The sequence below is a fragment of the Triticum urartu genome, chromosome 2A, assembly GCF_056163025.1.
Source record: "Triticum urartu cultivar PI428250 chromosome 2A, HENAU_Tu73, whole genome shotgun sequence".
NCBI classification, from domain to species: Eukaryota; Viridiplantae; Streptophyta; class Magnoliopsida; order Poales; family Poaceae; genus Triticum; species Triticum urartu.
Window position 1 is genome coordinate 560402926 of NC_141874.1, and position 26494 is coordinate 560429419.

The 26494-nt window shown below is 48.4% G+C and overlaps 1 protein-coding gene across 1 annotated transcript; it reads left to right on the plus strand.

Moving 5' to 3' along the window:
- LOC147985890 (uncharacterized) lies at positions 1-25527 on the plus strand. The gene is made up of 3 exons (XM_087541778.1): positions 1-813; positions 25388-25455; positions 25497-25527. Exons 1-3 carry the CDS (start codon positions 1-3, stop codon positions 25525-25527), a joined length of 912 nt encoding a protein of 303 aa, XP_087397904.1.
- The last annotated feature ends 967 nt before the right edge of the window (positions 25528-26494 follow it).

The following is a 26494-nucleotide window of genomic DNA, read 5'->3' on the forward strand; positions in this document are numbered from 1 at the left end:
ATGATACAAGAACGTGTTGATTACAAGTCACTTGATCCCGCTGATATTCTCGAGAGGCTAAATACTCATGAGTTCCAGCTTGCTGAAAAGAGAGATCTCTATGGTTCGAGCTATGGCAGATCACGTGCACTGAAGGCCAAGGCAGTATCTGAATCTGAAGATGAAGACTCTGGTAGCAGCCATGGTGATCCTAAAGAACTAAGCCATGAGCTAGCACTGCTCATGAAGAAATTCCAGAAGTTCTCAAGACGTGGTCGCTTTGGAAGACCCTCAAGGAGCAATGATTCCTCATCCAGTGACTACAAGAAGAGGCTTTGTCACAAATGCAAGAAACCTGGACATTACATTCAAGATTGTCCTCAGTGGGAAAAGGAATCAAAGAAGAAGAAATACAAAGATTATAGTTCTGATGATGCGAAGAAAAAGAAGAAATCCTCAAAATCTTCATCATCAAAATCCTCAAAGTCTTCATCTCACAAGAAGAGCAGCTCCAAGAAGGATTGGGCATTCATTGGCAAGGAAATGGACTCTGAGGCTGAATCTAAAGAAAATGAGGAAGAGGAGGCATCTGAGGAGTCTGAATCCGGTGTGGCGAGCCTAGCCCTCGCTACTGCATTCGTCAGCAAGTCTATCTTCAACACTGAAGAAAATGACCTCACCAACAAGGCTGATGAAGGCAATGATGACTATGCTCCCACCTATTGCTTCATGGCAAAGGATGCCAAGGTACTCAAATATACCTCCTCTGAATCAAGTGAGAATGAATCTGGTGAAAACCTCAAGCCCAGCTATTCTAAACTTGCTAAGATTGTTGTAAAACAACAAAGGGCTTTTGAAAAGGTTCAAAACATGCTAGACAAAAGTGATGATATGTTGGGTGAAGAAATGGATCGCACTAAAGCCTTGACTGAAAATCTTCAGAGACTTCAGACTAGGTTTGACAACCTTCAAGGTCATCATAACACTCGCTTATCTGATCATGAGAAGCTTTCTTATGAATTTCTTCAAAGAAAGCAAGATCTTGAAAAGCTAAGAGTGAGTTGTGAAGATCTTCAAAAGGAGCGTGATTCATTACTTGCTCAACCGATCAGCGTTGCTCACGAAGAATTTGTTCCTCCTTGTTTGAAATGCATTGAACGTGAATCTGCTAATTCTTCACCTGAATGTTCAAATGCTGCTAATGTTTCAAATTCTTCACCTGCCTCTGCTATCACTAATTCCTCATCTGAGGACATTACTAGTATCACTGATGATGCAGGGTTGAAGGAATTGTACATGATAGGCATGTACAAAAGCCTCAAAGGGCATCAGACTCTCTGTGATGTGCTTAAAAAGCAGATCCTCAGCAGGAACCCTAGGAAAGAGGGTATTGCCTTTGAAAGGAAACTCAATGCTGATTGTGGGAGTCCTGGATTAGGGGGTCTCCGGACAGCCGAACTATCTCCATTGGCCCGACTGTTAGACTATGAAGATACAAGATTGAAGACTTCGTCTCGTGTCCGGATGGGACTCTACTTGGCGTGGAAGGCAAGCTAGGCAATACGGATATGGATATCTCCTCCTTTGTAACTGACCTTGTGTAACCCTAACCCTCTCCGGTGTCTATATAAACTGGAGGGTTTTAGTCTGTAGGACAACATCAACTACAACATACAATCATACCATAGGCTAACTTCTAGGGTTTAGCCTCTCCGATCTCGTGGTAGATCTACTCTTGTACTACCCATATCATCAATATTAATCAAGCAGGACGTAGGGTTTTACCTCCATCAAGAGGGCCCGAACCTGGGTAAAACATCGTGTCCCCTACCTCCTGTTACCATCCGCCTTAGACGCACAGTTCGGGACCCCCTACCCGAGATCCGCCGGTTTTGACACCGACATTGGTGCTTTCATTGAGAGTTCCTCTGTGTCGTCGCCGTTAGGCTTGATGGCTCCTACTATCATCGATGGCGATGCAGTCCAGGGTGAGACTTTTCTCCCCGGACAGATCTTTGTGTTCGGCGGCATTGCACTGTGGGACAATTCGCTTGGCCATCTAGAGCAGATTGAAAGTTATGCCCCTGTCCACCAGGTTAGGTTTGGAAGCTTAAACTACACGGCCAATATCCGTGGAGACTTGATCCTCGATGGATTCGAGCCTCTGCCTTGTGCGTCACGCGGTCACGATGAGTACGATTTAGCTCTACCATCGGATAGTGTTCAAAAGATCGCATAGGCAACCGCTCCGACCCTCAATTCAGAGCCAGGTGCGCCTTCCACGGACGGGTGGATGGATCCCGCCACGGAAGCCTTACCCTTAGCGGCGATCGAGCCGAACATCGACCTTATCTTGCCTGAGAGCCGTGTTGTTAAACTGCCGGATCCTTCTCCGGCCACGGACTCCGAACTGCCTGCGCCCGTTCCTATCGAATCCGATTGGGCGCCGATCATGGAGTTTACCTCCGCGGATATTTTTTAGCACTCGCCCTTTGGCGACATACTGAACTCATTAAGGTCTCTCTCCTTGTCAGCAGGATCCTGGCCGAACTATGTCTGGCAGGACTGGGATGCGGACGACGAAGAAATTCGCGGCCCACCCACCACCTACTTAGTAGCCACTTTCGATGACTTAATCGACATGATCGACTTCGACTCCGAAGACATCGACGGTATGGACGACGATGCGGGAGGCGTAGAGGAACCACTACCCACAGGGCACTGGACGCCCACTTCACCACATGACGTATACATGGTGAACACACCAAAAGAAAATGACGACGAGGAACGGAAGGACGCAACGAAGGGTTGTCCCCTCGAGAAGCAGTCAAAGCGGAAGTGTAAACGCCGCTCCAAATCCTGCCTCGACAGAAACAACGATCATACAGACCCAGCGTTAGAGCAGGGGGGACCATTGTCAGACCACGGCAACACGAAGGATCAAGCCGAACAACCTAACTCTGTCAAAGATAATAGTCCGGACGACTTCACACCGAACAGACACCCGAAGCAACAGAATGCCCGTCAAAGGCTTGTTGCCACCTCGAGGAGTCTAAAAAAGCAGAAGCCAAGACTCAAGGCTGCACAAGAAACACTCGGAATCATATGGAGCAAAGTACTCAACGCAGCAGCGAAGTACGGCGGTAATCTCCCCACCAAGAGCTACCCGAAGCGGAAGTTGCTACCCGAATTCGATGAGGAGGCCTTAGATCCCCCGCAACCAAAAATTAAAACGGCCACCTGGTAGGATAGACGACCTCACGGCCAACATAGAGCGGCAAGCAATGCCGCACATAAGACAATATGCGATCCACGCGAGGGCTCGCATCAAAAGGATGACGCAACCAGATCCATCTATGGACCACGCAGGCGCGCTCCAGCATACGATGCAACACAACAAACATCCGAACACTAGGTACACCCAGATACAGGGGTGCCGCTCACCCCCTATGTTTCACCGACGAGGTACTGGACCATGAATTTCCAGAGGGATTCAAACCCATAAACATAGAGGCATACGACGGAACAATAGACCCTAGGGTCTGGATTGAGGACTATATCCTCCATATCCATATGGCTCGAGGAGATGATCTCCACGCCATTAAGTATTTACCCCTCAAACTCAAAGGGCCAGCTTGGCACTGGCTTAAAAGCCTCCCCGAAAGCTCCATTGGAAGTTGGGAAGAGCTCGAAGACGCTTTTCGGGCAAATTTTCAAGAGACTTATGTCCGACCTCCGGACGCGGACGATTTGAGTCATATAACTCAACAGCCCGGAGAGTCAGCCCGAAAGCTTTGGAACAGGTTCCTTACTAAAAAGAACCAAATAGTCAACTGTCCGGACGCCGAAGCCTTGGTAGCTTTTAAGCATAGCGTTCGTGACGAATGGCTTGCCAGACACCTCGGCCAAGAAAAGCCGAGAACAATGGCAGCATTAACAAGCCTCATGACCCGCTTTTGCGCGGGTGAGTATAGCTGGCTAGCCAGATGCAGCACTAGCGACCCCAGTACATCCGAAGTTAGAGATGGAAACGGGAAATCACGGTGCAACAACAATAATAAATACAGGAATAAAGAAGACAGCACGAAGAGCACGGCAGTAAACGCCGAATTCAAAAGCTCTCGGCCAAGTCAGGAAAAGCCGCCGTCTAAAAGCGCCAGAGACAAAATGTCCAGCCTAAACAAAATTTTGGACCAAGTATGTCAGATCCATAGTACCCCGGGTAAACCTGCTAATCATACCCACAGAGAATGTTGGGTCTTCAAGCAGTCCGGCAAGCTCAACGCCGTACACAAGGGGGAAGATACACCAAGCGAAGACGAGGATGAGCCTCTCAAGCAAGATACTGGGGAAAAAAGAAAATTTCCACCAGAAGTCAAAACGGTAAACGTGTTACATGTGATAAAGGGGAGAAACAAAGCGGCACTCCCAGATAAATATGCCCAAAGGCCTATCACCGCGGAGTCCTGCCACTGGTCGTTTCAGCCGATCACTTTTCACCATCGGGATTACTCAGCAAGTATCCAGCGTGCAGGATGGGCTGCCCTGGTATTAGACCCAATAATTGACGGATACCACTTTACACGAGTCCTGATGGACGGTGGCAGCAGTTTAAACCTGATATACCAGGATACAATCTGCAAAATGGGGATAGACCCAACGAAAATTTGCCTAAGCAATACTACCCTTAAAGGAGTAACGCCAGGCCCAAGGGCTCATTGCACGGGCTCCCTGCTACTAGAGGTTATATTTGGCTTCCCTGATAACTTCCGTAGCGAACATTTCACATTCCACATTGCTCCGTTCCAAAGTGGCTATCAAGCACTACTTGGACGTGAAGCTTTCGCTCGCTTTAATGCAATACCACACTACGCTTCCCTTACGCTTAAGATGCTCGGTCCACATGGCATCATTACAGTAAATGGAAATATTAAGCGATCCCTGCGCGCCGAAGAGAGTGTGACTGCCTTGGCAGCCGCACACTAAAAAGGGCCTCACCAGCTAAAGCATTTGATAGGTCGTCAAGACCACGGACACGGTTAGACGAGTCCGGCGCAGCCATATGTAACTCACACAGGTTTGATAAGCCACACCCCTATTACAAATACAAGGGGCTCAATGCGCGCAGACAAGTGGCAATTTTTACTCATCTTGAATTATACATGGTTTCTTCAAACCTACCTTTTTGCATGACAACTTTTCACCTAAGTTTCTCTCTTTTATAGATGACCATCGTGCTACACCCGTCCAGGATACGGCACAACAGAGACACAGGCGCAGACATGCAGTAGGGACCCGCCCCAAGGATTCTTTTTAGATTAAGACCCTGTGTCAACCTTTTTTACTGTCTCTTGTTGATACACATCCCTCGGATTCTCAGTACAATTGAGAAGGAAGCTGGCGTCTTGGCATGTGGCCACGTCAGAATAATGCATGTACCTGGACACCAGGGGCTTCTTACAAAGGGCACTATTTAGGCCCGGTTTATACCATAAAGACCGAATACCTTAAGGAGTGTTCGGCGTCGCAAGTTTGGCCTTATATGCATCAGCTCCGAATCATGTCTTTGGTCAAATGTTGGGTTTGCCCAGCTCCTATGTTTTGGTACCTTACGTTCTGCTCTATCAACTAAGGTAGCACTAGGAGAACTACTGCGATTGTGCCCCGGGTCATCTGGACGAGCACCTCAGTAGAGAAAGCCGAAAATTGACTGTCATGATATAGCGTGAGACTGGTCAACCACTCGATGACCTATCGGAATGTTAGAATTCCTCCGCCTTAACGAAGGGCCGTTTCCCGGCCAGGCATGTATGCACCCCGAATTCGGGAGAGTGCGGAGCCAACAGGGGCTATATAGTAGCCCCACCATCAAACTCCTATGGCATTATAGTCCGGTTGCCTCGTTCGCTGTGCTATCACCTCCTTAATAGGACCAAGACGTTGGGTTAAGTGTGAACACGCGTCTTTTGCGAATACCTCCGCATTATATGCGTGGGGGCTGAAGCCGACGACTGCAATCTTTCAGGTTATACACATGTATACATAAACGGCCGCACAGGAGGCATCATATTACTTTAGGCAAAAGTATAAACACAGCCTTAATAAATTTCAAAAAAACATTGTGTTTACAATGGGAATACATGTCACTCAAACATAATATTCTTCGAGCATTGGGCCTCTATCAAACGAGCACCCTCGAGAACCTCTTCGAAATAGTGCTCGGCAGCCACTCGGCCTATGGCCGAACCCTGCGCCGCAACAGTGGTAGCATCCATCTCCGCCCAATATGCTTTAACACGGGCAAGGGCCATCCGCGAGCCTTCTATGCACGCCGACCTCTTCATCGCATTGATGCACGGCACCGCACCAAGGAACTGCTGCACTAAGCTGAAATAGTTGTTCGGTTTCGACTTTTCCGGCCACAGCTGATCCACGACAGACCTCATGGCGAGTTTGGACAACCTATTCAGTTCGGCCCATTCGGTTAGCTGATCAGTCAATGGAAGCGGGCGCTCTGAAACATTGAATTGCGACCAGAACAGCTTGTCCACTTCACGATTTGTTTGACCTTGGAAGTATTTGGCTGCATCGGCAGCGCTCGCCGCCAAGTCCATATATGCGTTTGCCGAACTCCACAGCCGATCTAGAGGGGCATACCATGGATCTCCGAACTTTCTCCGTAACATGAATGGCTTCCCAGCCGTAATATCCCCGGCTTCACGCAGCTCCTCCTTCTTCGCTCTCATAGCAGAGCGGGTGTCTTTGTTCGCCATCATGGCCTTTTCAAGGTCCGCTGCCTTCAATCGGTTCTCTTTTTCAAAGACCTGGCAACGGTCGGCAGTGTCTTTTAATTCTACGGCCATCTTGGCCATCTGCTCTTTTCTCTCGCAATGCGCGGCCTTCTCGGCTTTCAACTCTTCGGCCGCCTTCAAAGCAGCCGCATTACTAATCCTTGCTTGTTCTTTGGCTCGGGCAAGTTCCGCCCGCAAGGTTTCCACGGTGGCAGCTCCATCTGCAGTCACAACATATTAAAGATACTGGCATCATGCTGCTCTTACTATGTGGCATTCACTAAAAATTAACACTTACCCTGTGCCTCGTCAAGCCTCTTGTTAACAAGCTCGATGTCGGCATCCGCCGCATCCAGTTGCCCCTTCAGTTCGGCAAATTCATGAGTCCGGCTAGCCACTGGAGCTCCCACTACCTGCACATTAAAGTGGTAGGGTTATTGCTTGGGACTACGATCCTCTATTTCTCGCCGTTCTCGGTGACAACCAGAGTCTCAGGGGCTACTATCTACACAGGGCACACCTAAAAATGTGCGGTACCATCACAAATGTACATCATTTTACGTACCTCAAAGCCCGTCAGTAGACTCATAAAGGCATCATGCAACCCGCATTCGGTGGATGAGATCATTTCCATCACCGTACCCATCAATGTACGGTGTTCTTCTGAGATGGCCGCTCGCTCCAACAGCTCTCTCAGTACGTCCGACCGCATACCAGACAGTGCCGGACTCTTCTGTTTGCTCTCTTCGAGAGCCGGACGCTGGGGACTTCGGGTGACTATAGGATTATCTTCTGGCCTCACCGGATCCGGAGAGGCCCTCCGTGACGACACTTCAAGGTCGCCCGCTTCTTGAGCGGAGGAGTCCGGGGGAGGTGTTTCACTCTTTGAGGGAGTCCTGGATTAGGGGGTGTTCGGATGGCCGGACTATACCTTCAGCCGGACTCCTGGGCTATGAAGATACAAGATTGAACACTCCATCCCGTGTCTAGAAGGGACTTTCCTTGGCGTGGAAGGCAAGCTTGGTGATACGGATATGAAGATCTCCTACCATTGTAACCGACTCTATGTAACCCTAACCCTATCCGGTGTCTATATAAATCGGAGGGTTTTAGTCCGTAGGACAACATACACATCAACAATCATACCATAGGCTAGCTTCTAGGGTTTAGCCTCTTCGATCTCGTGGTAGATCTACTCTTGTACTACCCATATCATCAATATTAATCAAGCAGGATGTAGGGTTTTACCTCCATCGAGAGGGCCCGAACCTGGGTAAAACTTCGTGTCCCTTGCCTCCTGTTACCATCCGGCCTAGACGCATAGTTCGGGACCCCCTACCTGAGATCCGCCGGTTTTGACACCGACATTGGTGCTTTCATTGAGAGTTCCTCTGTGTCGTCGCCGTCAGGCTCGATGGCTCCTACGATCATCAATAGCGATGCAGTCCAGGGTGAGACCTTCCTCCCCGGACAGATCTTCGTCTTTGGCGGCTTCGCACTGCGGGCCGATTCGCTCGGCCGTCTGGAGCAGATCGAAAGCTACGCCCCTGGCCGTCAGGTCAGATTTGGAAGTTTAAACTACACGGCTGACATCCGCGGGGACTTGATCTTCGACGGATTCGAGCCACTGCCGAGCGCGCCGCACTGTCACGACGAGCATGATCTAGCTCTGCCGCCGAACAGTGCCCTGGAGGCCGCACCCGCATCGGCTCTGACCCTCAATTCGGAGCCAACTGCGCCGATTGAGGATGGGCGGTTGGACGCTACCGCGGGGGCTGCGACCCCAACGGTGATTGAGCCGAACACCAGCCCCATACTCGGCGAGACTCGTGACTCCAAGGAGTCAGACTCTTCTCCGGACTCCGAACCCTCCGCGCCCCTGCCGATCGAATCCGATTGGGCGCCGATCATGGAGTTTACTACCGCAAACATCTTCCAGCACTCGCCTTTCGGCGATATTCTGAAGAGACTAAAGTCTCTCTTTATCAGGAGAGCCCTGGCCAAACTACGGTCAGCAAGGTTGGGGTACGGACGATGAAGAAATTCAAAGCCCACCCACCACCCACTTTGTAGCCACTGCCGACGATTTAACAGACATGCTCGACCTTGACTCCGAAGACATCGACGGTATGGACGCCGATGAAGGAGACGATGAAGAATCAGCGCCTATTGGGCCCGGGAACGCCACCTCGTCATATGACGTATACATGGTGGACGCACCAAAAGATGACGACGAGGAGCGGAAGGTCGCACCGAAGGCTTGTTCCCTCAAAAAGCAGTCAAAGCGGCGACGCAAGCGCCGCCCCAAATCCCGCCTCGACAGAAATAGCGATCACACAGACCCAGCGCTGGAGTAGGGCGAACCGCTGTCGCACAATGGCAATCCGGATAATCAAACCAAACAAACAAATCCTATCAAGGATAATGGTCCGGACAACATAACGCCAGACAGGTACCCGGAGCAGCAAACTGCCCGTAAAAGGCTTGTTGCCACCGCGAGGAGTTTGAAAAAACAGAAGCAAAGGCTCAAGGCCATGCAAGACACACTCCAAACCAGATGGAGTAAAATACTCAACACAGCAGCAAGGTACGGCGACAATCGCCCCTACAAGAGCTACCCAAAGTGGAAGCTGCTACCCGAATTCGATGAGGAGGCCTCAGACCCCCCACAACCAAATATCAAAGCAGCTAGCTAGTCGGATAGACGACCCCTCTACCAACACAGAGCGGCATACAATGCCGCTCACCATACAACACGCAACCAATGCGAGGGCTCGCACCCAAAGGACGGTGCAACAAGATCCATCTATGGACCATGCAAGCGCGCCCCAGCATACAATGCAACACAACAAACATCCGAACAACGTGGTACACAAAGCTACAGTGGTGCCGCACACCCCCTATGTTTCACCGATGAGGTGCTGGACCACGAATTTCCAGAGGGATTCAAGCCCGTAAACATAGAGGCATACGACGGAACAACAGACCCTGGGGTCTGGATTGAGGACTACATCCTTCATATTCATATGGATCGAGGAGATGATCTCCACGCCATCAAGTACCTACCCCTCAAGCTCAAAGGGCCAACTCGTCACTGGCTCAAAGGCCTCCCCGAAAGCTCCATTGGAAGTTGGGAAGAGCTCGAAGACGCCTTTCGGGCAAATTTTCAAGGGACGTACATCCGACCTCCGGATGCGGACGATTTGAGTCATATAACTCAACAGCCCGGAGAGTCAGCCCGAAAGCTTTGGAACAGGTTTCTTACTAAAAAGAACCATATTGTCGACTGTCCGGACGCCGAAGCCTTAGCAGCTTTCAAGCATAGCATCCGTGACGAATGGCTCGCTAGACACCTCGGCCAAAATAAGCTGAGAACGGTGGCCTCATTAACAAACCGCATGACCCGCTTTTGCGCGGGGGAGGACAGCTGGCTAGCCAGATGCAGCACCAGTGACCCCAGTACATCTGAAGTTAGAGATGGAAACGGGAAATCACGGTGCAACAGCAATAACAAACGCCGGAATAAAGAAGACAGAACGAAAAGCACAGCAGTAAATGCCGGATTCAAAAGCTCTCGGCCAGGCCAAAAGCCGCCCCCTAAAGGCACCAGGGATGAACTGTCCAGCCTCAATAAAATTCTGGACCAAGTATGTCAGATTCATAATACCCCTGGTAAACCTGCTAATCATACCCACAGAGAATGTTGGGTCTTCAAGCAGTCCGGCAAGCTCAACGCCGTACACAAGGGGGAGGATACACCAAGTGAAGACGAGGACGAGCCCCCCAAGCAAGACACGGGGGAACAAAAGCAATTTCCACCAGAAGTCAAAACAGTAAACGTGTTACACGTAATCAAGGGAAAAAACAATGCGGCACTACCAGGAAAGTATACCCAAGTGCCTATCACCACGAAGTCCTGCCACTGGTCATCTCAACCGATCACTTTCGACCATCACAATTACTCAGCAAGTATCTGACACCCAGGATGGGATCCCCTGGTATTAGACCCAGTAATTGGCAGATATCACTTCACAAAGGTCTTGATGGACGGCGGTAGTAGCCTAAACCTAATATATCAGGATACAATCCGCGGGATGGGGCTAGACCCAACACAAATTCGCCATAGCAATACTACCTTTAAAGGAGTAACGCCAGGCCCAGGGGCTCGTTGTACGGGCTCCCTCCTACTACAAGTTACATTCGGCTCCCCTGATAACTTCCGTCGTGAGCATTTAACTTTCCACATCGCTCCGTTTCAAAGTGGCTATCAAGCACTGCTCGGACGTGAAGCTTTCGCTCGCTTTAACGCAATACCACACTACGCCTCCCTCACACTCAAGATGCCCGGTCCACGTGGCATCATTACAGTACACAGAAATATCAAGCGATCTCTGCGCGCCAAAGAGAGTGAGGCTGCCTTGGCCGCCGCACACTAAAGGCGCCCGGACAAACGAAAGCATCCAATAGGTCGTCAAGACCTCACATACAACTAATCAAGTCCGGCACCGCTATTTATAAGGAAATAAGTGGTCACACCCCTATTTGTCAATACAAGGGGCTCAACGCGCGCAGACAAGTGGCAATTTCTTATCATCTTGAATTATACATGGTTTCTTTAAAAACTATCCTTTTGCACGAAAACTTTTTCACTTAACTTCCTCTCTTTTACAGACGATCATCGTGCTACACCCGTCCAGGATATGGCACAACGGAGACATAGGCGTAGACGTGCAGCAGGGACCCACTCCAAGGATTCTTTTTAGATTAAGACCCTGCGTAAACCTTTTTTACTGTCTCTTGTTGATACATATCCACCGTTGAGAAGGATGCTGACATCTTGGCATGTGGCCACGCCAGAACAATGCACGTACCTGGACACACGGGGCTTCTTACAAAGGCCACTATTTAGGCCGGTTTATACCACAAAGACCGAATACCTTAGGGAGTGTTCGGCGTCGCGAGTTTGGCCCTATATGCATCAGCTCCGAATCATTGTCTTTGGTCAAATGTTGGGTTTGCCCGGCTCCTGTGTTTTGGTGCCTTACGTTCTGCTTTGCCCGCTAAGGTAGCACCAGGAGAACTACTGCGATTGTCCCCTGGTTCATCCGGACGAGCACCTCAGTAGAGAAAGCCGAAAACTGACTGTCATGATATAGCGTGAGACTGGTCAACCACTCGATGACCTGTGGGAATGTTAGAATTCCTCCGCCTTAACGAAGGGCCGTTTTCCGGCCAGGCATGTACGCACCCCGGAATTGGGATAGTGCGGTGCCACCAGGGGCTATTTAGTAGCCCCACTGTCAAACTCCTATGGCTAAGTGAAAGTGCTAAAGCATTATAGTCTGGTTGCCTCGCTCGCTCCGCTATCACCTCCTTAATAGGACCAAGACGTTGGGTTAAGTGTGAACGCGTGTTTTTGCAAGCACCTCCGCATTATATGCGTGGGGGTTGAAGCCAACGACTGCAATCTTTCAGGTTATACGCATGTATACATAAACGGCCGCCCAGGAGGCATCATATTACTTTCAGGCAAAAGTATAAAAATAGCCTTCTAAAAATTCATAAAAGCATTTCGCTTACAATGAGATTACATATCACTCAAACATAATATTTTTTTAGCACTGGGTCTCTATCAAACGAGCATCCTCAAGAACTTCTTCAAAGTAGTGCTCAGCAGCCTTTCGACCTATAGCCGAATCCCGCGCTGCAACATTGGTAGCATCCATCTCCGCCCAGTATGCCTTAACACGGGCAAAGGCCATCCGTGCGCCCTCTATGCACGCCGACCTCCTCATCGCATCAATGCGCGGCACCACGTCAAGGACCTGCTGCACCAAGCCGAAATAGCTGCTCGGTTTTGACCTTTCCGGCCACAGCTGATCCACAACAGACCTCATGGAGAGTCCGGACAACCTATTTAGTTCGGCCCATTCGGCTAATTGGTCAGTCAATGAAAGTGGATGCTCGGGAGAATGGAATTGTCTCCAAAACAGCTGGTCTACTTCACGGTCCGTCTAACCCTAGAAGTACTTGGCCGCATCGGCAGCGCTTGCCATCAAATCCATATACACATCCTCCGAACTCCACAGCCGATCCAGAGGGGCATACCGTGGATCTCTGAATTTCCTCCGCAACATAAAGGATTTCCCAGCTAGAATATCCCCGGCTTCCCGCAGCTCCTCCTTCTTTGCCCTCATTGCAGAGCGGAGATCCTTTTTCGTCGCAGCAGCCTTCTGAAGGTCCGATGCCTTCGCTTGGTTTTCCTTTTCAAGAACCCGGCAATGGTCGGCGGCGGCTTTTAATTCTATAGCCATCTTGGCCATCTTGTCTCGGGTCTCGCCATGCGCGGCCTTCTCGGCTTGCAACTCTTCGGCCGCCTTCACAGCAGCCGCATTACCCAACCTCACTTGTTCCTTGGCTCGGGCAAGTTCTTCCCGTAAGGCTTCAACAGTGGCAGATCCATCTGCAGTCACAGCATATTAAAGATACTGGCATCATGCTGCTCTTCCTATGTGACGTTTACCAGATAATGACACTTACCCTGCGCCTCGTCAAGCATTTTGTTAACAAGCTCGATGTCGGCGTCTGCCGCATCGAACTGCCGTTCTAAATGGGCAAACTCGCTAGTCCGGCTAGCCACCGGAGCTTCCATCACATGCACATAGAGGCAGTATGGTTATTACCTAGGAATATGATCCTCTGTTCGTCGTCATTTCCGACGACAACCAGAGTCTCAGGGGCTACTATCTACACAGGGCACACCTAGCATGTGCAGGACTATCATACATTCTTTTATGTACCTCAAAGCCTGTCAGTAGACTCATAAAAGCTTCATGCAATCCGCTTTTGGCGGACGATATTCTCTCCATCATCGTGTTCATCAGCACACGGTGTTCATCTGAGATGGCCGCTTGCCCCACCAACTCCCTCAGAACATCTGATCACACACCAGACGGTGCCGGACTCTTTTGTCTGCTCTCTTCGGGAGCCGGACACTGGGAGCTTCGGGGGTCAATGGGATTATCTTCTGGCCTCACCGGACTCGGAGAGGCCCTCCGCGACGACACTTCAGGGTCGCCCGCCTCTGGCACGGAGGAGTCCGGAGGAGGCGTTTCACTCTCCATCATCCCTAGAAAAAGATCCCCCGAAGACGAGCTCATTTGAGAGGGGCTAAGGCCCGAACTGCAAAAATATATGTTGTGGTTATTTTCTCAGAAGAAAAAGATGGCATATCTATACCCTTAAAAGTATTTCGGGTCACTTACGACTCGCGGGAGAATTGATCCCCCCGCGCACTTTGTGCGGCAACGACGCCCCCGAGGTAGGACCCTCTATGGGAGACTTCTTCTCTCGTTTGGAAGCTTCGGCTTCCGAATCCCCGGGTGCAGTCCTTTTCCTCTTCTGGTCGCCTTCCTTCATGGAGACGCTCGCTCCCTCGGCTAGAGTGGGCAGTGTTGGGGGCCCGCGTCCGCCTGCATTATCCTCCACAGTGTCTTCCTTCAAGGGCTCCGGGCAAGGTGCGGTCTGGAGCATCTTTTCCAATACCGGATTTTCCAAACCCTCAGGGAGGGGGGCCGAACACTGAATCAACTTCGCCTTTGTTAGCCAGCCCTGGTCAAAAAGCGAACTTTCAGAAATAACTTCGTAATGAAGAGAGATGTTCGGCCGGAAGATGCCTTACCTCATCGGCGGCGCGGTTACTACTCAGGCCCATGTCCTCGGTGATCTCCGGACACTCCACTTGAGGTCCGAAGAATGACTTGTACATCTCCTCGTGCGTCAGGCCGAGGAAATTTTGAATGGCACGCGGTCCCTCGGGATTGTACTCCCACAGGCGAAGAGGCCGGCGTTTGCAAGGCTGGGCTTGACGGACCAGCATAACCTGTATTACCGCACCCAAACTGAAATCTCCATTGAAGAGATCTCGAATGCGACTTTGCAGTATAGGCACGTCCTTGGCTGGCCCCCAGCTCAGACCTCTGCTGATCCATGACATCAGCTGTGGTGGGGGCCCGGCCGGAAAGCAGGGGGAGGCGCCCACTTGGCACTTCTAGGAGCCGTGACATAGAACCACTCTTGCTGCCACAATTCAGACACCTCTGGGATGGAACCTTTGGGCCACGGAGCTCCCGCCATCTTCCGTATTGAGGCACCTCCACACGCTGCATGTTGCCCCTCAATCATCTTCGGCTTCACTTCAAAGGTCTTGAGCCATAGGCCAAAGTGAGGGGTAACCCAGAGGAAGGCCTCGCACACGACAATAAATGTCGTGATATGAAGAAAGGAGTTCAGAGCTAGATCATGAAAGTCTATCCCATAGTAAAACATCAAACCCCTTACGAAAGGATCCAGAGCGAGGCCCAGGCCTCGGAGGAAGTGGGAGACGAACACGACGTTTTCATTAGGTTCGGGGGTGGGGACGGCCTGCCCTCGGGGAGGCAGCCGATGCAAAATCTCGGCGGTCAGATATCTGGCCTCCCTCAACCTTTTGATGTCTTCTTCCGTGACGGAGGAAGGCACCCATCGGCCTTGAAGGCTAGATCCGGACATGACTGAAGGTTAGGAGCACCTGACCTGAACTTTGGGCGTTTTGAGCTCGAGGTGGGGGAAGGATTCGATTGAGCATGGGAGGGAAAAATAAAGGCCTTGTCCCCTTTATAAAGAGGGTGAATATCAAGCGTCCTCTCCATGTCCGTTTGGACTTGCCTATAATCTAGGAGTCCTAGAAGCAGTTGGGTTACCCACGCCCGTATTGATGAGAATCCCGGAATAAGAGGACACGATCTCTGCTTTAACGAGACGTGCCAAGGAAACCGCCTCGCACGACGCACTGAGGTGGGATAATGAAATGACTCGGATAAAGGCTTGGCTGTGGTGTGTTACGCTATGGAATACGTCAGCAGATTAGATTGGTGTAAATATTATTCTCTCTATGGCAATATGTGGAAACTTATTTTTGCAGAGCTGGGCACTATCTTTGTGTTTAAAGTCTTCTATGAAGTACTTGGAGGAGGAAACCGCCTTGCAATGCCGAAGTCAATCTGCGCGCCGGACTCGTCGTCATTGAAGCCTGGTTCAGGGGCTACTGAGGGAGTCCTGGATTAGGGGGTGTTCGGATGGCCGGACTATACCTTCAGTCGGACTCCTGGGCTATGAAGATACAAGATTGAAGACTCCGTCCCGTGTCCGAAAGGGACTTTCCTTGGCATGGAAGGAAAGCTTGGCGATACAGATATGAAGATCTCCTACCATTGTAACCGACTCTATGTAACCCTAACCCTATCCGGTGTCTATATAAACTGGAGGGTTTTAGTCCGTAGGACAACATACACATCAACAATCATACCATAGGCTAGCTTCTAGGGTTTAGCCTCTTCGATCTCGTGGTAGATCTACTCTTGTACTACCCATATCATCAATATTAATCAAGCAGGACGTAGGGTTTTACCTCCATCGAGAGGGCCCGAACCTGGGTAAAACTTCGTGTCCCTTGCCTCCTGTAACCATCCGGCCTAGATGCACAGTTCGGGACCCCCTACCCGAGATCCGCCGGTTTTGACACCGACACTCTCCATCATCTCCGGAAGAAGATCCCCCGAAGATGAGCTGTGCTGAGAAGTGCTAAGATCTGATCTGCAATAAATACTTCATTTATTTTCCTCAGAGGCAAGGTAGTATATCTTCACTATTAAAGTACTTTATGATTACTTACAGCTCGTTCGAGGGCTGATCCCTGCGCGGACTTTGTGCAGCAAGAGCACCCTCCAAGGCAGGACCCTCTGGCGGAGATTTCTTCTCCCGCTTGGAAACCTTGGTTTCCGGATCTTCAGAGGTAGTCCTCTTCCTTCCCCGGGGTGAGAGAATGTCTGATTCCTCCCCTCGGTTATCCTCCCTCACGGAGGCGCTCGTTCCCTCGGTCGGAATGGGTAGCGATGGAGGTCCGCTTTCGCCCTCATTATTCCCCCATTTGTCTTCCTTTGAGGGCTCCGGGCAAGGTGCTTGCTCGAGCATCTTTTCCAGTACTGGATTTTCCAAACCCTCAGGAAGAGGGGCCGAACACCGAATCATCTTCGCCTTTGTTATCCAGTCCTGGTCAAAGAGCGATTTCTCAGAATGATGTCGTGGTAAACAAAAGACGGTTTGTTCGGCTGAAGGATTACTTACTTGGTTGGCGGTATGGTTGCTGCTCAGGCCCACATCCTCGGTGGTATCCGGACACTCTATTTGGGGTCCGAAGAATGATTTGTACATCTCCTCGTGCGTCAGGCCGAGGAAATTCTGAATAGTACGCAGCCCTTCTGGGTTGAACTCCCACATGCGGAGGGGCCGGCGTTTGCAAGGCTGGACTCGATGAACCAGCATGACTTGCGCCACCATAATCAAACTGAAATTTCCTTCGAAGAGATTTTGGATACGGCTTTGCAGTACAGGCACATCCTTGGCAGGACCCCGGCTCAGCCCTCTGCTAATCCATGACATCAGTTGTGGTGGAGGGCCTGAGCTGAAAGCAGGGGCAGCCACCCACTTGGCACTTCTGGGAGCTGTGATATAAAACCACCCCTGTTGCCATAATCCGGACACCTCTGGAAAGGAACCTTTGGGCCACGGAGCTCCTGCTATCTTGCTTATTAATGCGCATCCGCACGCTGCCTACTGCCCCTTGACCATCTTTGGCTTCACGTCAAAGGTCTTGAGCCACAGGCCAAAGTGAGGGGTAATGTGGAGGAAGGCCTCACACACGACAATGAATGTCGAGATGTGGAGAAAGGAATCCGGGGCTAGATCATGGAAATCTAGCCCGTAATAAAACATCAACCCCCTAATGAAGGGATCCAGAGTGAGGCCTAGTCCTCGAAGGAAGTGGGAGATGAACACGACGTCTTCGTTGGGTTCAGGAGTAGGGACGACCTGCCCTCGGGCAGGCAGCCGATGCGAAACCTCGGCGGTCAGGTATCTGGCCTCCCTCAACTTCTTGATGTCTTCTTCCGTAACTAAGGAGGGCATCCACCGGCCTTGAAGGCTAGATCCGGACATAATTGAAGATCTGGAGCACCTGACCTGGGCTTTGGGTGTTAGAACTCGAGGCGGGGGAAGGATTCGATTGAGCACAAGAGGGAGAAAAGTAAAAGCCTTGTCCCTTTATAAAGAGGGTGAATATCAAGCGTCCTCTCCGTAGCCGTTTGGGACTTGCCTATGATCTAGGAGTCCTAGACACGGTTGGGTTACCCATGCCCGTATTGATGAGAATCCCGTAATAAGGGGACACGATCTTTGCTTTGACAAGACGTGTCGAAAAACTGCCTCGTGTTATGTGCGGGGCTAGTTAAAGGAAATAGTTCGAATAATCACCAGGCCATGGCATAATGTCGTGTTGCCAAAACAAGTCAGCAAATTAGATTTGTGAAAATATTATTCTCTCTACGGTGGTATGTGGAACTTATTTTGCAGGGTCGGACACTATCCTTATATTCAAATTCTTTCGTGGTATATTCGGAGGAGGAACCCGCCTTGCAATGCCGAAGACAATACTGCGTGCCAGACTCATCGTCATTGAAGCCTGGTTCAGGGGCTACTGTGGGAGTCCTGGATTAGGGGGTCTCCGGACAGCCGGACTATCTCCATTGGCCGGACTATTGGACTATGGAGATACAAGATTGAAGACTTCATCTCGTGTCCGGATGGGACTCTACTTGGCGTGGAAGGCAAGCTAGGCAATACGGATATGGATATCTCCTCCTTTGTAACCGACCTTGTGTAACCCTAACCCTCTCTGGTGTCTATATAAACTGGATGGTTTTAGTCCGTAGGACAACATCAACTACAACATACAACCATACCATAGGCTAGCTTCTAGGGTTTAGCCTCTCCGATCTCGTGGTAGATCTACTCTTGTACTACCCATATCATCAATATTAATCAAGCAGGACGTAGGGTTTTACCTCCATCAAGAGGGCCCGAACCTGGGTAAAACATCGTGTCCCCTACCTCCTGTTACCATCCGTCTTAGACGCACAGTTCGGGACCCCCTACCCGAGATCCGCCGATTTTGACACCGACACTGATGGTACATATTGGAAGCCTGAGCAGTACCCCAAAACCTCATGGGTTGCTGTAAAGGGACCTCCAGTTGATCCATCTAGCTTATCTGGATTTGCATGTGAATCTCCTCATTCTGATGATGAGTCATTTGACTCCAACTATAAACTGTTCAAAAATCAGAATGGTGAAGTATTTGCTAGATATGCTGGCACTAACTGCAGGAATGGTTCCCCTATGAAGAAAATCTGGGTTCCCAAAAAGTGCCTTGAAAGTCTTCAGGTGAATGTCCTCAGGACACCACCTGTGAAGAATAGGAACCCCAGATCAAATTCTTCATATGGACCAAATTTCTCAAAAGGATCAAAGTCCTCACATGAATATCATCGTGCTAACAACTCTGTTTCGCAGGGAAAAGCTAAGGGCTATGAATATGAGCATTATTCTTCTAATTACTATGTTCATAAGTCCTCAAAGAATTTCTCTGCTTATTCATATGCTTATCCTAACCCCTCTTATGTGAAACAAAATGGATTGGCTTCTATGCCACCTTTCTCGTATGGAGCTCGCAGAGTGATGAACTCTTTGCCACCCCTTCAGATGTGGGTGGTGAAGAAAAAGAACTAATCTCTTCTGCAGGGTCAGGTCTCCAGACATATATAATCGTTTGAAGAATTTGCTAGAGATCTGAATGTGCCTGATAGGACAAAGGCTAACCATGAAGAAATGAACTTTCATTTCTCACGTCCTCATACTGCTTTATCTGTTCTATTGCTTGATGAAATTGATCTGATGATTTGATGTCATATTCTTCACTGATGAACTATATGAGTTCGTAAGCTGCACCAATTCATCTGCAGGATGATCAACCCAAAGCCACTGAGTGGGTCCTCGATAGTGGATGTATAAATCACATGACTGGTGACAAGAATCTATTGATGAATGCTCCATTATCTCCATCGCATATGAAGCATATCATCTTTGCTGACAAAGGCAAAAGCAGGTATTGGGTCTAGGTAAGGTTGCGATCACAAAGGATCGACACATGGACAAAGTCATGCTTGTCGAGTCCTTAGGATACAACCTCATGTCTGTCTCAATGCTTTGCGATCTTGATATGGTTGTTGTCTTTGGCAAGTACCATTGTGTTGTGGTTATGGAAGCTCACAATTCCAAATTCTTCGAAGGCTTTAGGAGAGGAGACCTGTATATTGTTGATTTCTCTACAGGACCACAACTAGCCATGTGCCTACTTGCAAAAGCTTCAGAAGGCTGGCTCTGGCATCGATGACTTGGTCATGCAGGCATGAGGAATTTGCACACTCTTGCAAAGAAGAAGCATGTCATTGGCATTGAGAATGTCAAATTCCTCAAGGATCACTTATGCGGAGCCTATGAAGCTGGGAAGATGACAAAGGCCAAGCATCCAGTGAAGACAATCATGACTACCATTCGACCATTTGAATTGTTTCATATGGATCTTTTTGGCCCTAATCATTATTCTGTTGTTACAAATGATGCATCTCTATATGGCTTTGTTATTGTTGATGATTACTCTCAATACACATGGGTACACATTGTTACTTACAAACATGAAGTGTAGGAAGTCTTCAAACGTTTTTCCTCGAGGGCTTCAACCAACTTTGGTGTGAAGATCAAGCACATCAGAAGTGACAATGGAACTGAGTTCAAGAATTCCGGTCTTGATGACTATCTTGATGAACTTGGTATTACTCATGAGTTATCTGCTCCTTATACACCTCAGCAGAACGGCGTCGTGGAGCGCAAGAACAAAACTCTTGTTGAGATGGCTCGCACTATGCTTGATGAATACAAGACACCTCGTCGTTTCTGGATTGATGCAATTGATATTGCGTGCTACATCATCAACAGAGTATATCTTCACAAATTCTTCAAGAAGACTGCCTATGAACTCCTCACTGACAAGAAACCCAATGTAAGTTATTTCAAAGTCTTCGGTGCTAAATGTTGGATTAGAGATCCTCATCACAACTCAAAATTTGCACCGAAAGCACATGAAGGTTTTATGCTTGGTTACGGAAAGGACTCGCACACCTACAGAGTCTTCAACAACGTTCTTCACAAGGTTGTTGAAACTGTAGATGTGCGGTTCGATGAAACTAATGGCTCAAAAAGAGAGCACCTACCTACTGTGATAGATGAACCAGCACCTGAGGAAACTATCAAGTTCAAGGCTACTGAGGATGTCATTCCTACTGAAGAATCTGCTGAAGAATTCATTCTAGAACATGAAGAACGTCAAGCTAATGCACCTGAAGAAAATACTGAAGAAAATGGTGCTGAAGAAAATGCTGATCAAATTCCTCAACGACAACCATCTCATCCTCGCATTGCAAAAGAAGTGCAAGTTGAAAAGATCATCAATGACATTAAAGCACCATGTCCTCTCACACGCTCAAAAGCTTCACATTTATCTAACTTTTGTGGGCACTATGCTTTTGTCTCTATCACAGAGCCTACTAAGGTAGATGAAGCATTTCTGGAGCCTAAGTGGATTCAGGCCATGCAAAAAGAATTACATCAGTTTGAGCTCAACAACGTCTGGGAACTGGTCAAACGTCCAGATCCTCGCAAGCACAATATCATTGGCACAAAATGGATCTGTCGCAACAGGCAAGACAAAAATGGCCTTGTGGTAAGGAATAAGGCACGGCTTGTAGCTCAAGGCTACACACAGGTTGAAGGAATTGATTTCGATGAAACTTTCGCACCTGTTGCTAGACTTGAGGCTATTCGCATATTACTTGCTTATGCTAACCATCATGATATCTCTCTATATCAAATGGATGTGAAAAGTGCATTCCTCAATGGTAAGCTTGAGGAAGAAGTATATGTTGCTCAACCCCCAGGTTTTGAAGATCCAAAGAATCCTGACAAAGTCTTCAGACTTAATAAGGCCCTCTATGGCCTCAAGCAGGCCCCACGGGCGTGGTATGATACTTTGAAGGAATTCCTTATGAAGAAAGGCTTCAAAACCGGTTCACTCGACCCTACTCTTTTCACTAAATCTTATGATGGTGAATTGTTTGTGTGCCAAATATATGTTGATGATATTATCTTTGGCTGTACTGACCAACGTTATAGTGACGAATTTTCCTATATGATGAGTGAAGAATATCAAATGTCTATGATGGGAGAGTTGAAATTCTTCTTAGGTCTTCAAATTCATCAACAACGCAATGGCATATTCATATCTCAGGAGAAATACCTCAAGGATGTACTGAGGAAATTCGGCATGCAAGATTGCAAAGGCGTCAAAATTCCTATGCCCACAAATGGACATCTGTGCACTGATGAAAATGGTATCGACTTCGATCATAAGGTATACCGCTCCATCATTGGTTCTTTATTGTACTTATGGGCATCTAGGCCAGATATTATGCTTAGTGTTTGCATGTGTGCCTGATTTCAAGCTACACCAAAGGAATCACACCATAAGGCTGTGAAGCATATTCTTCGATATCTAGCCCACACACCAACACTTGGATTATGGTACCCCAAGGGCTCGGCTTTTGATCTCATTGGATATTCTGACTTTGACTATGCTGGTGATCGTGTGGACCGCAAGTCAACATCTGGTACATGTCATTTCCTCGGACGATCCTTGGTCTGTTGGTCCTCAAAGAAACAGAACTGTGTATCACTATCTACTGCTGAAGCTGAGTACATTGCCGTTGGTTCTTGCTGTGCTCAATTGCTATGGATGAAGCAAACTCTCAAGGACTACGGCGTCAACATGAAGAATGTGCCTCTCTTCTGTGACAATGAGAGTGCCATCAAAATTGCTCACAACCCAGTTCAGCACTCGAAGACAAAGCACATTCAGATTCGTCATCATTTTCTTCGTGATCATGTGTTGAAGGGCGACATTTCTATTGAGCATGTGAAGACTGAAGAACAGCTAGCCGATATCTTCACAAAGCCCTTGGATGAGAAGAGATTTAGCAAGTTGCGGTATGAGCTAAATATCTTAGAATCTTCGAATGTTCTTTGAAAAGGACACTCATCCTAACGCTTATGCAAAATTGATGACTTAGATGTGCAACACATAAAGAAACGTTTTTCTTCAATCAATGAAGAATAACACTCTAAGTGTGAAGAAATTAATGAAGAATTTGATTCTCAGAACCCTATGACAATTGTATGCGGTGTCTGAAATCATCATTCTTATACGATGGGTCACGCCACCACCAAAAGTTGAAATTCCTCAGTTGTTCAAATTCTTCAACTTTGCATTGTCTTCACTGTTTCCATCGTTTTTCTTCATTGACTATATATATATATATGAGTTTATGTCCTCTACAGCATTCACTTTTGGCTATTTCTTCAAGTTGTTTTTTTTTGCTAAGTGAATGTGATCGGACCCTTCCCCCTCTATGCTATACTCAACCCAATCTATTCACAAATTCTTCATGTGCGTTCTATTTGAAACTCGTTCAAAATCTTCACTGTGTCCTTGTTAGCTGAAGAAATTGCGAACGGAACTTTAAAACCTATCTTATCTAAATTTTCGGCTTTGCCGCTCAAACCGTTCCACATCCCATGATATACTTATCTATTCACCCACGATCTCCACTTCTCAGTACGTGGGTGACACATGTCATGCGAATGAGAAGGATCAGGGGCACGTTCGTCCAAATTCTTCGGGCTAACAGTTTTTCATCGTGGCTATAAATACCCCATCTCCCCTTCCTCACTTCCTTTACTCTGCTCGACCTCCTTCTCCAACTCGAGCTTCTCAAACCCTAGCGCCGCCGCTACTTCATCGTCGCCAGTGAGGAAGAGCTTCACTGCCTCGACCTCGTCGCCGCCGTACTCGCGCCGGCCGCGGAAATCTTCACTCCGCCACCGCCGTAGTCGTCTTCCTCCGCCGAGTTAGGGTGTGGAAGATCTGCACAGACGAACTTCACTTATCCACCTCACAGTTCGTCGTGTTCTTCGTTCAGGGTAATTAAAAGATACTTTTACTACCCTTTGTGATTCAAATGATTATCTACAAAATCTTCAAAGGTGTTTTTCTTCAAATCTTCTCACACTAAAACACCTCACATGTCATCTATTCTTGATGCGTTTCTCTAAGCTATGTTTTTCTTCAAGATTCCTCAAATGTGTTGATTTTCGATCTATGCATCTCTAGAACCTAAGACAAAGAACGCTTAGTGAAATTCTTCAAGACTCATCTGGTCAAATTCCTCAAACTTGTTCTTTTTACAAAACCTCGTGAGAACGCATATGACCTCTCCAAATTCCTCGCAACTATACTCTGTTCACAGGCACTCATGTCCGCTGCTGAATCACTAGGTTCTCATCAACTTAACTCATTTGCAGCGTTCCTCGAAGAAAAATTGCATACTTCTTCAGAAAATTCGATTGTTCAAATTCCTCAACTGAAGAAAATGGCTGATGGTAAGAAGCCACAAAAAGGAGGAAAGAAGCCAGAGGTCAACACAGCGTTTGAAATCCCTCATGACATCTATGCTGGGTACTGCACACCTCCTGAAGAAGATAAAAATCAGCGCAAGGTGCGCATTCAGAAGATAGAGAGGAGATGGGCTAGAGAGTGGAGGGAGTACACATATGTTACTCCCAAATACATGAAGAAATTCGATGTTACCCCTCCATGCTCAAGACCTCCATTGGCACCAGGCCAAGAAGCGGATCCCACCAGCGTCAAGCGCGGTGAGGACTTTCCTGAAGAATGGGCCAAGCATCAGGCCAAGTTGAACAAACAAGCAAAAGAAGCAGTGAGGAAATTCAATGAAGACTCTGCTACTGCTGCAACTAAGGCCTCTGTCAAGCCGAAGAAATCTATGGCAAAGAATCCTGCACGTAAGCCAAGTGCTTCACCTTCAGTGCCCTCAAGGCCAAGTGCTTCACCTTCAGTGCCCTCAAGGCCAAGTTCCTCAGCAATGCCCTCACGGCCAGAATCTTCAAAGCCCTCAAGGCCAATTCCTCATGCTGCTCCTGCTCCTCCAAAATCCTCAGCTCCTCCAAAGTCCTCAGCTGCTCCGACAAAGTCCTCTGCACTTGTGCATCTTGCCACATGCCAAAGGACTACAGGCATCTCTATTGCCTTAGGAGCCTCAGCTAGTTCCTCAGCTGCACCCAATTCTTCAACGGGACCCTCTCTCCTGAAGACAAAGGCCACTGCTGGACGAGGTCCTCGCCCTAGTCCTCAGAAGAAGCAGGTCGCCTTCCAAGTGTCGTCTGAAGAAGACGAAGCTGATGATGAAGAACTTGCTGAGATCATCAGAGATAGACAAGTCAGGGCCGCTAGAGCCAAAGGCACAAATGTGCCACTGCTTTTGGATCCAAGGTTGATCCTCGACTATATTGATCTCTGGCACAAGGACCCAAACACTCCCATGCCTGATTTCAAGTTGTCTCCTGGCCAAAGTCACATGCTAACCCATTTCATCCAAGAAGAAAATTGGAAATATGAGAAGGTCGGGCAGATCAAGAAAGCGCAATATAAGAAGGAGAAATTTCTGAAGAACAACGTTGTCACTATGACAACTGATGAACTTGTAAAAATCCAGTCTAAAATCAAAACCCTCAGCGATGACTTCAAAGCCTACTATGCTGATTGGCAAGGAGCCAAGGTCAGGTTTGTTAAACTGACTGAGAAGTTCACCTCAAATGTTGCAGCTCCATCGCAACGGGAAATTCCTCAGGCTGAAGCATCTGCTCAGCCAACTGAAGAACATGCCAGCACCGCTGATGACTTTCAGGCTGCTGAAGAAAATGTGAGTTCCAGGGCTGATGACTGCATTCCAGCCACTAAAGAAATTGCTAGGGCATCCACTAGTGGTGCGCCTGAAGAAAATGAAGAAGTCAGGGCAACTGCATCAGTTGTGCCTGAAGAAAATCAACCAGATTCCTCTGCTCCTCCTGCGCCTACACCAACTCTGATCCTTCCATCTGCATCAGATGTGAAGAAGACCAAGGCTGCAGAGCGGGCAGCTGTGAAGAAAAAGGAAAGCATCAGCTACTTCAGATTCTTCAGCTCTGAAGAAAATGAAGTCAATGGCAAGTTCGTTTGCAAATCCCATTGATGTTGTTCCGATCTCAACCATGCCATCAAAGGACCTTGTTCCTTTTGATGAAGAATATGTGATCCCTAGCGGATCTGATGAAGAAAATCCTTTTGTTGCTTCGTCAGAGCAGATGGATGAAGAAATTGAAGCGGGTCAAATCCCTTCAACACCAGTTGTTTCCTCGCCTATGCCTCAGTTCACAGCTGAAGAGGCTGGCGTTGAAGAAATGGAAGATGAAGATGTGGACATTGGTTGTACCACACCTGTGCTAAGTGATGAATTTTGGGAAAGTCAGCATCCCAACTCTCCACTGTTCACACCTTTACAGCAAATACCTCAGTCCCCTGCACAAACTGTTCAAATGGGCTCTGAAGAAACTCATCCCACTTCGTCTGCACGTGAAGAAATTCCAGCCACTAGTGCTGAAGAAACTGCTGCTGCTGAACATCTGAAGATGCAGACTGCCACTCAAGAGGAACTAGAAATTCCTCAGCCTGAAGAACCTGAGATTGCGATTCCTGAGGTTGTGATGCAACTCACTGACACTCCTCTACCCAAGCCAAAGGATCCATTCTCCAGGAAGCAAAAATTCAAGGCTGATGATTTCTT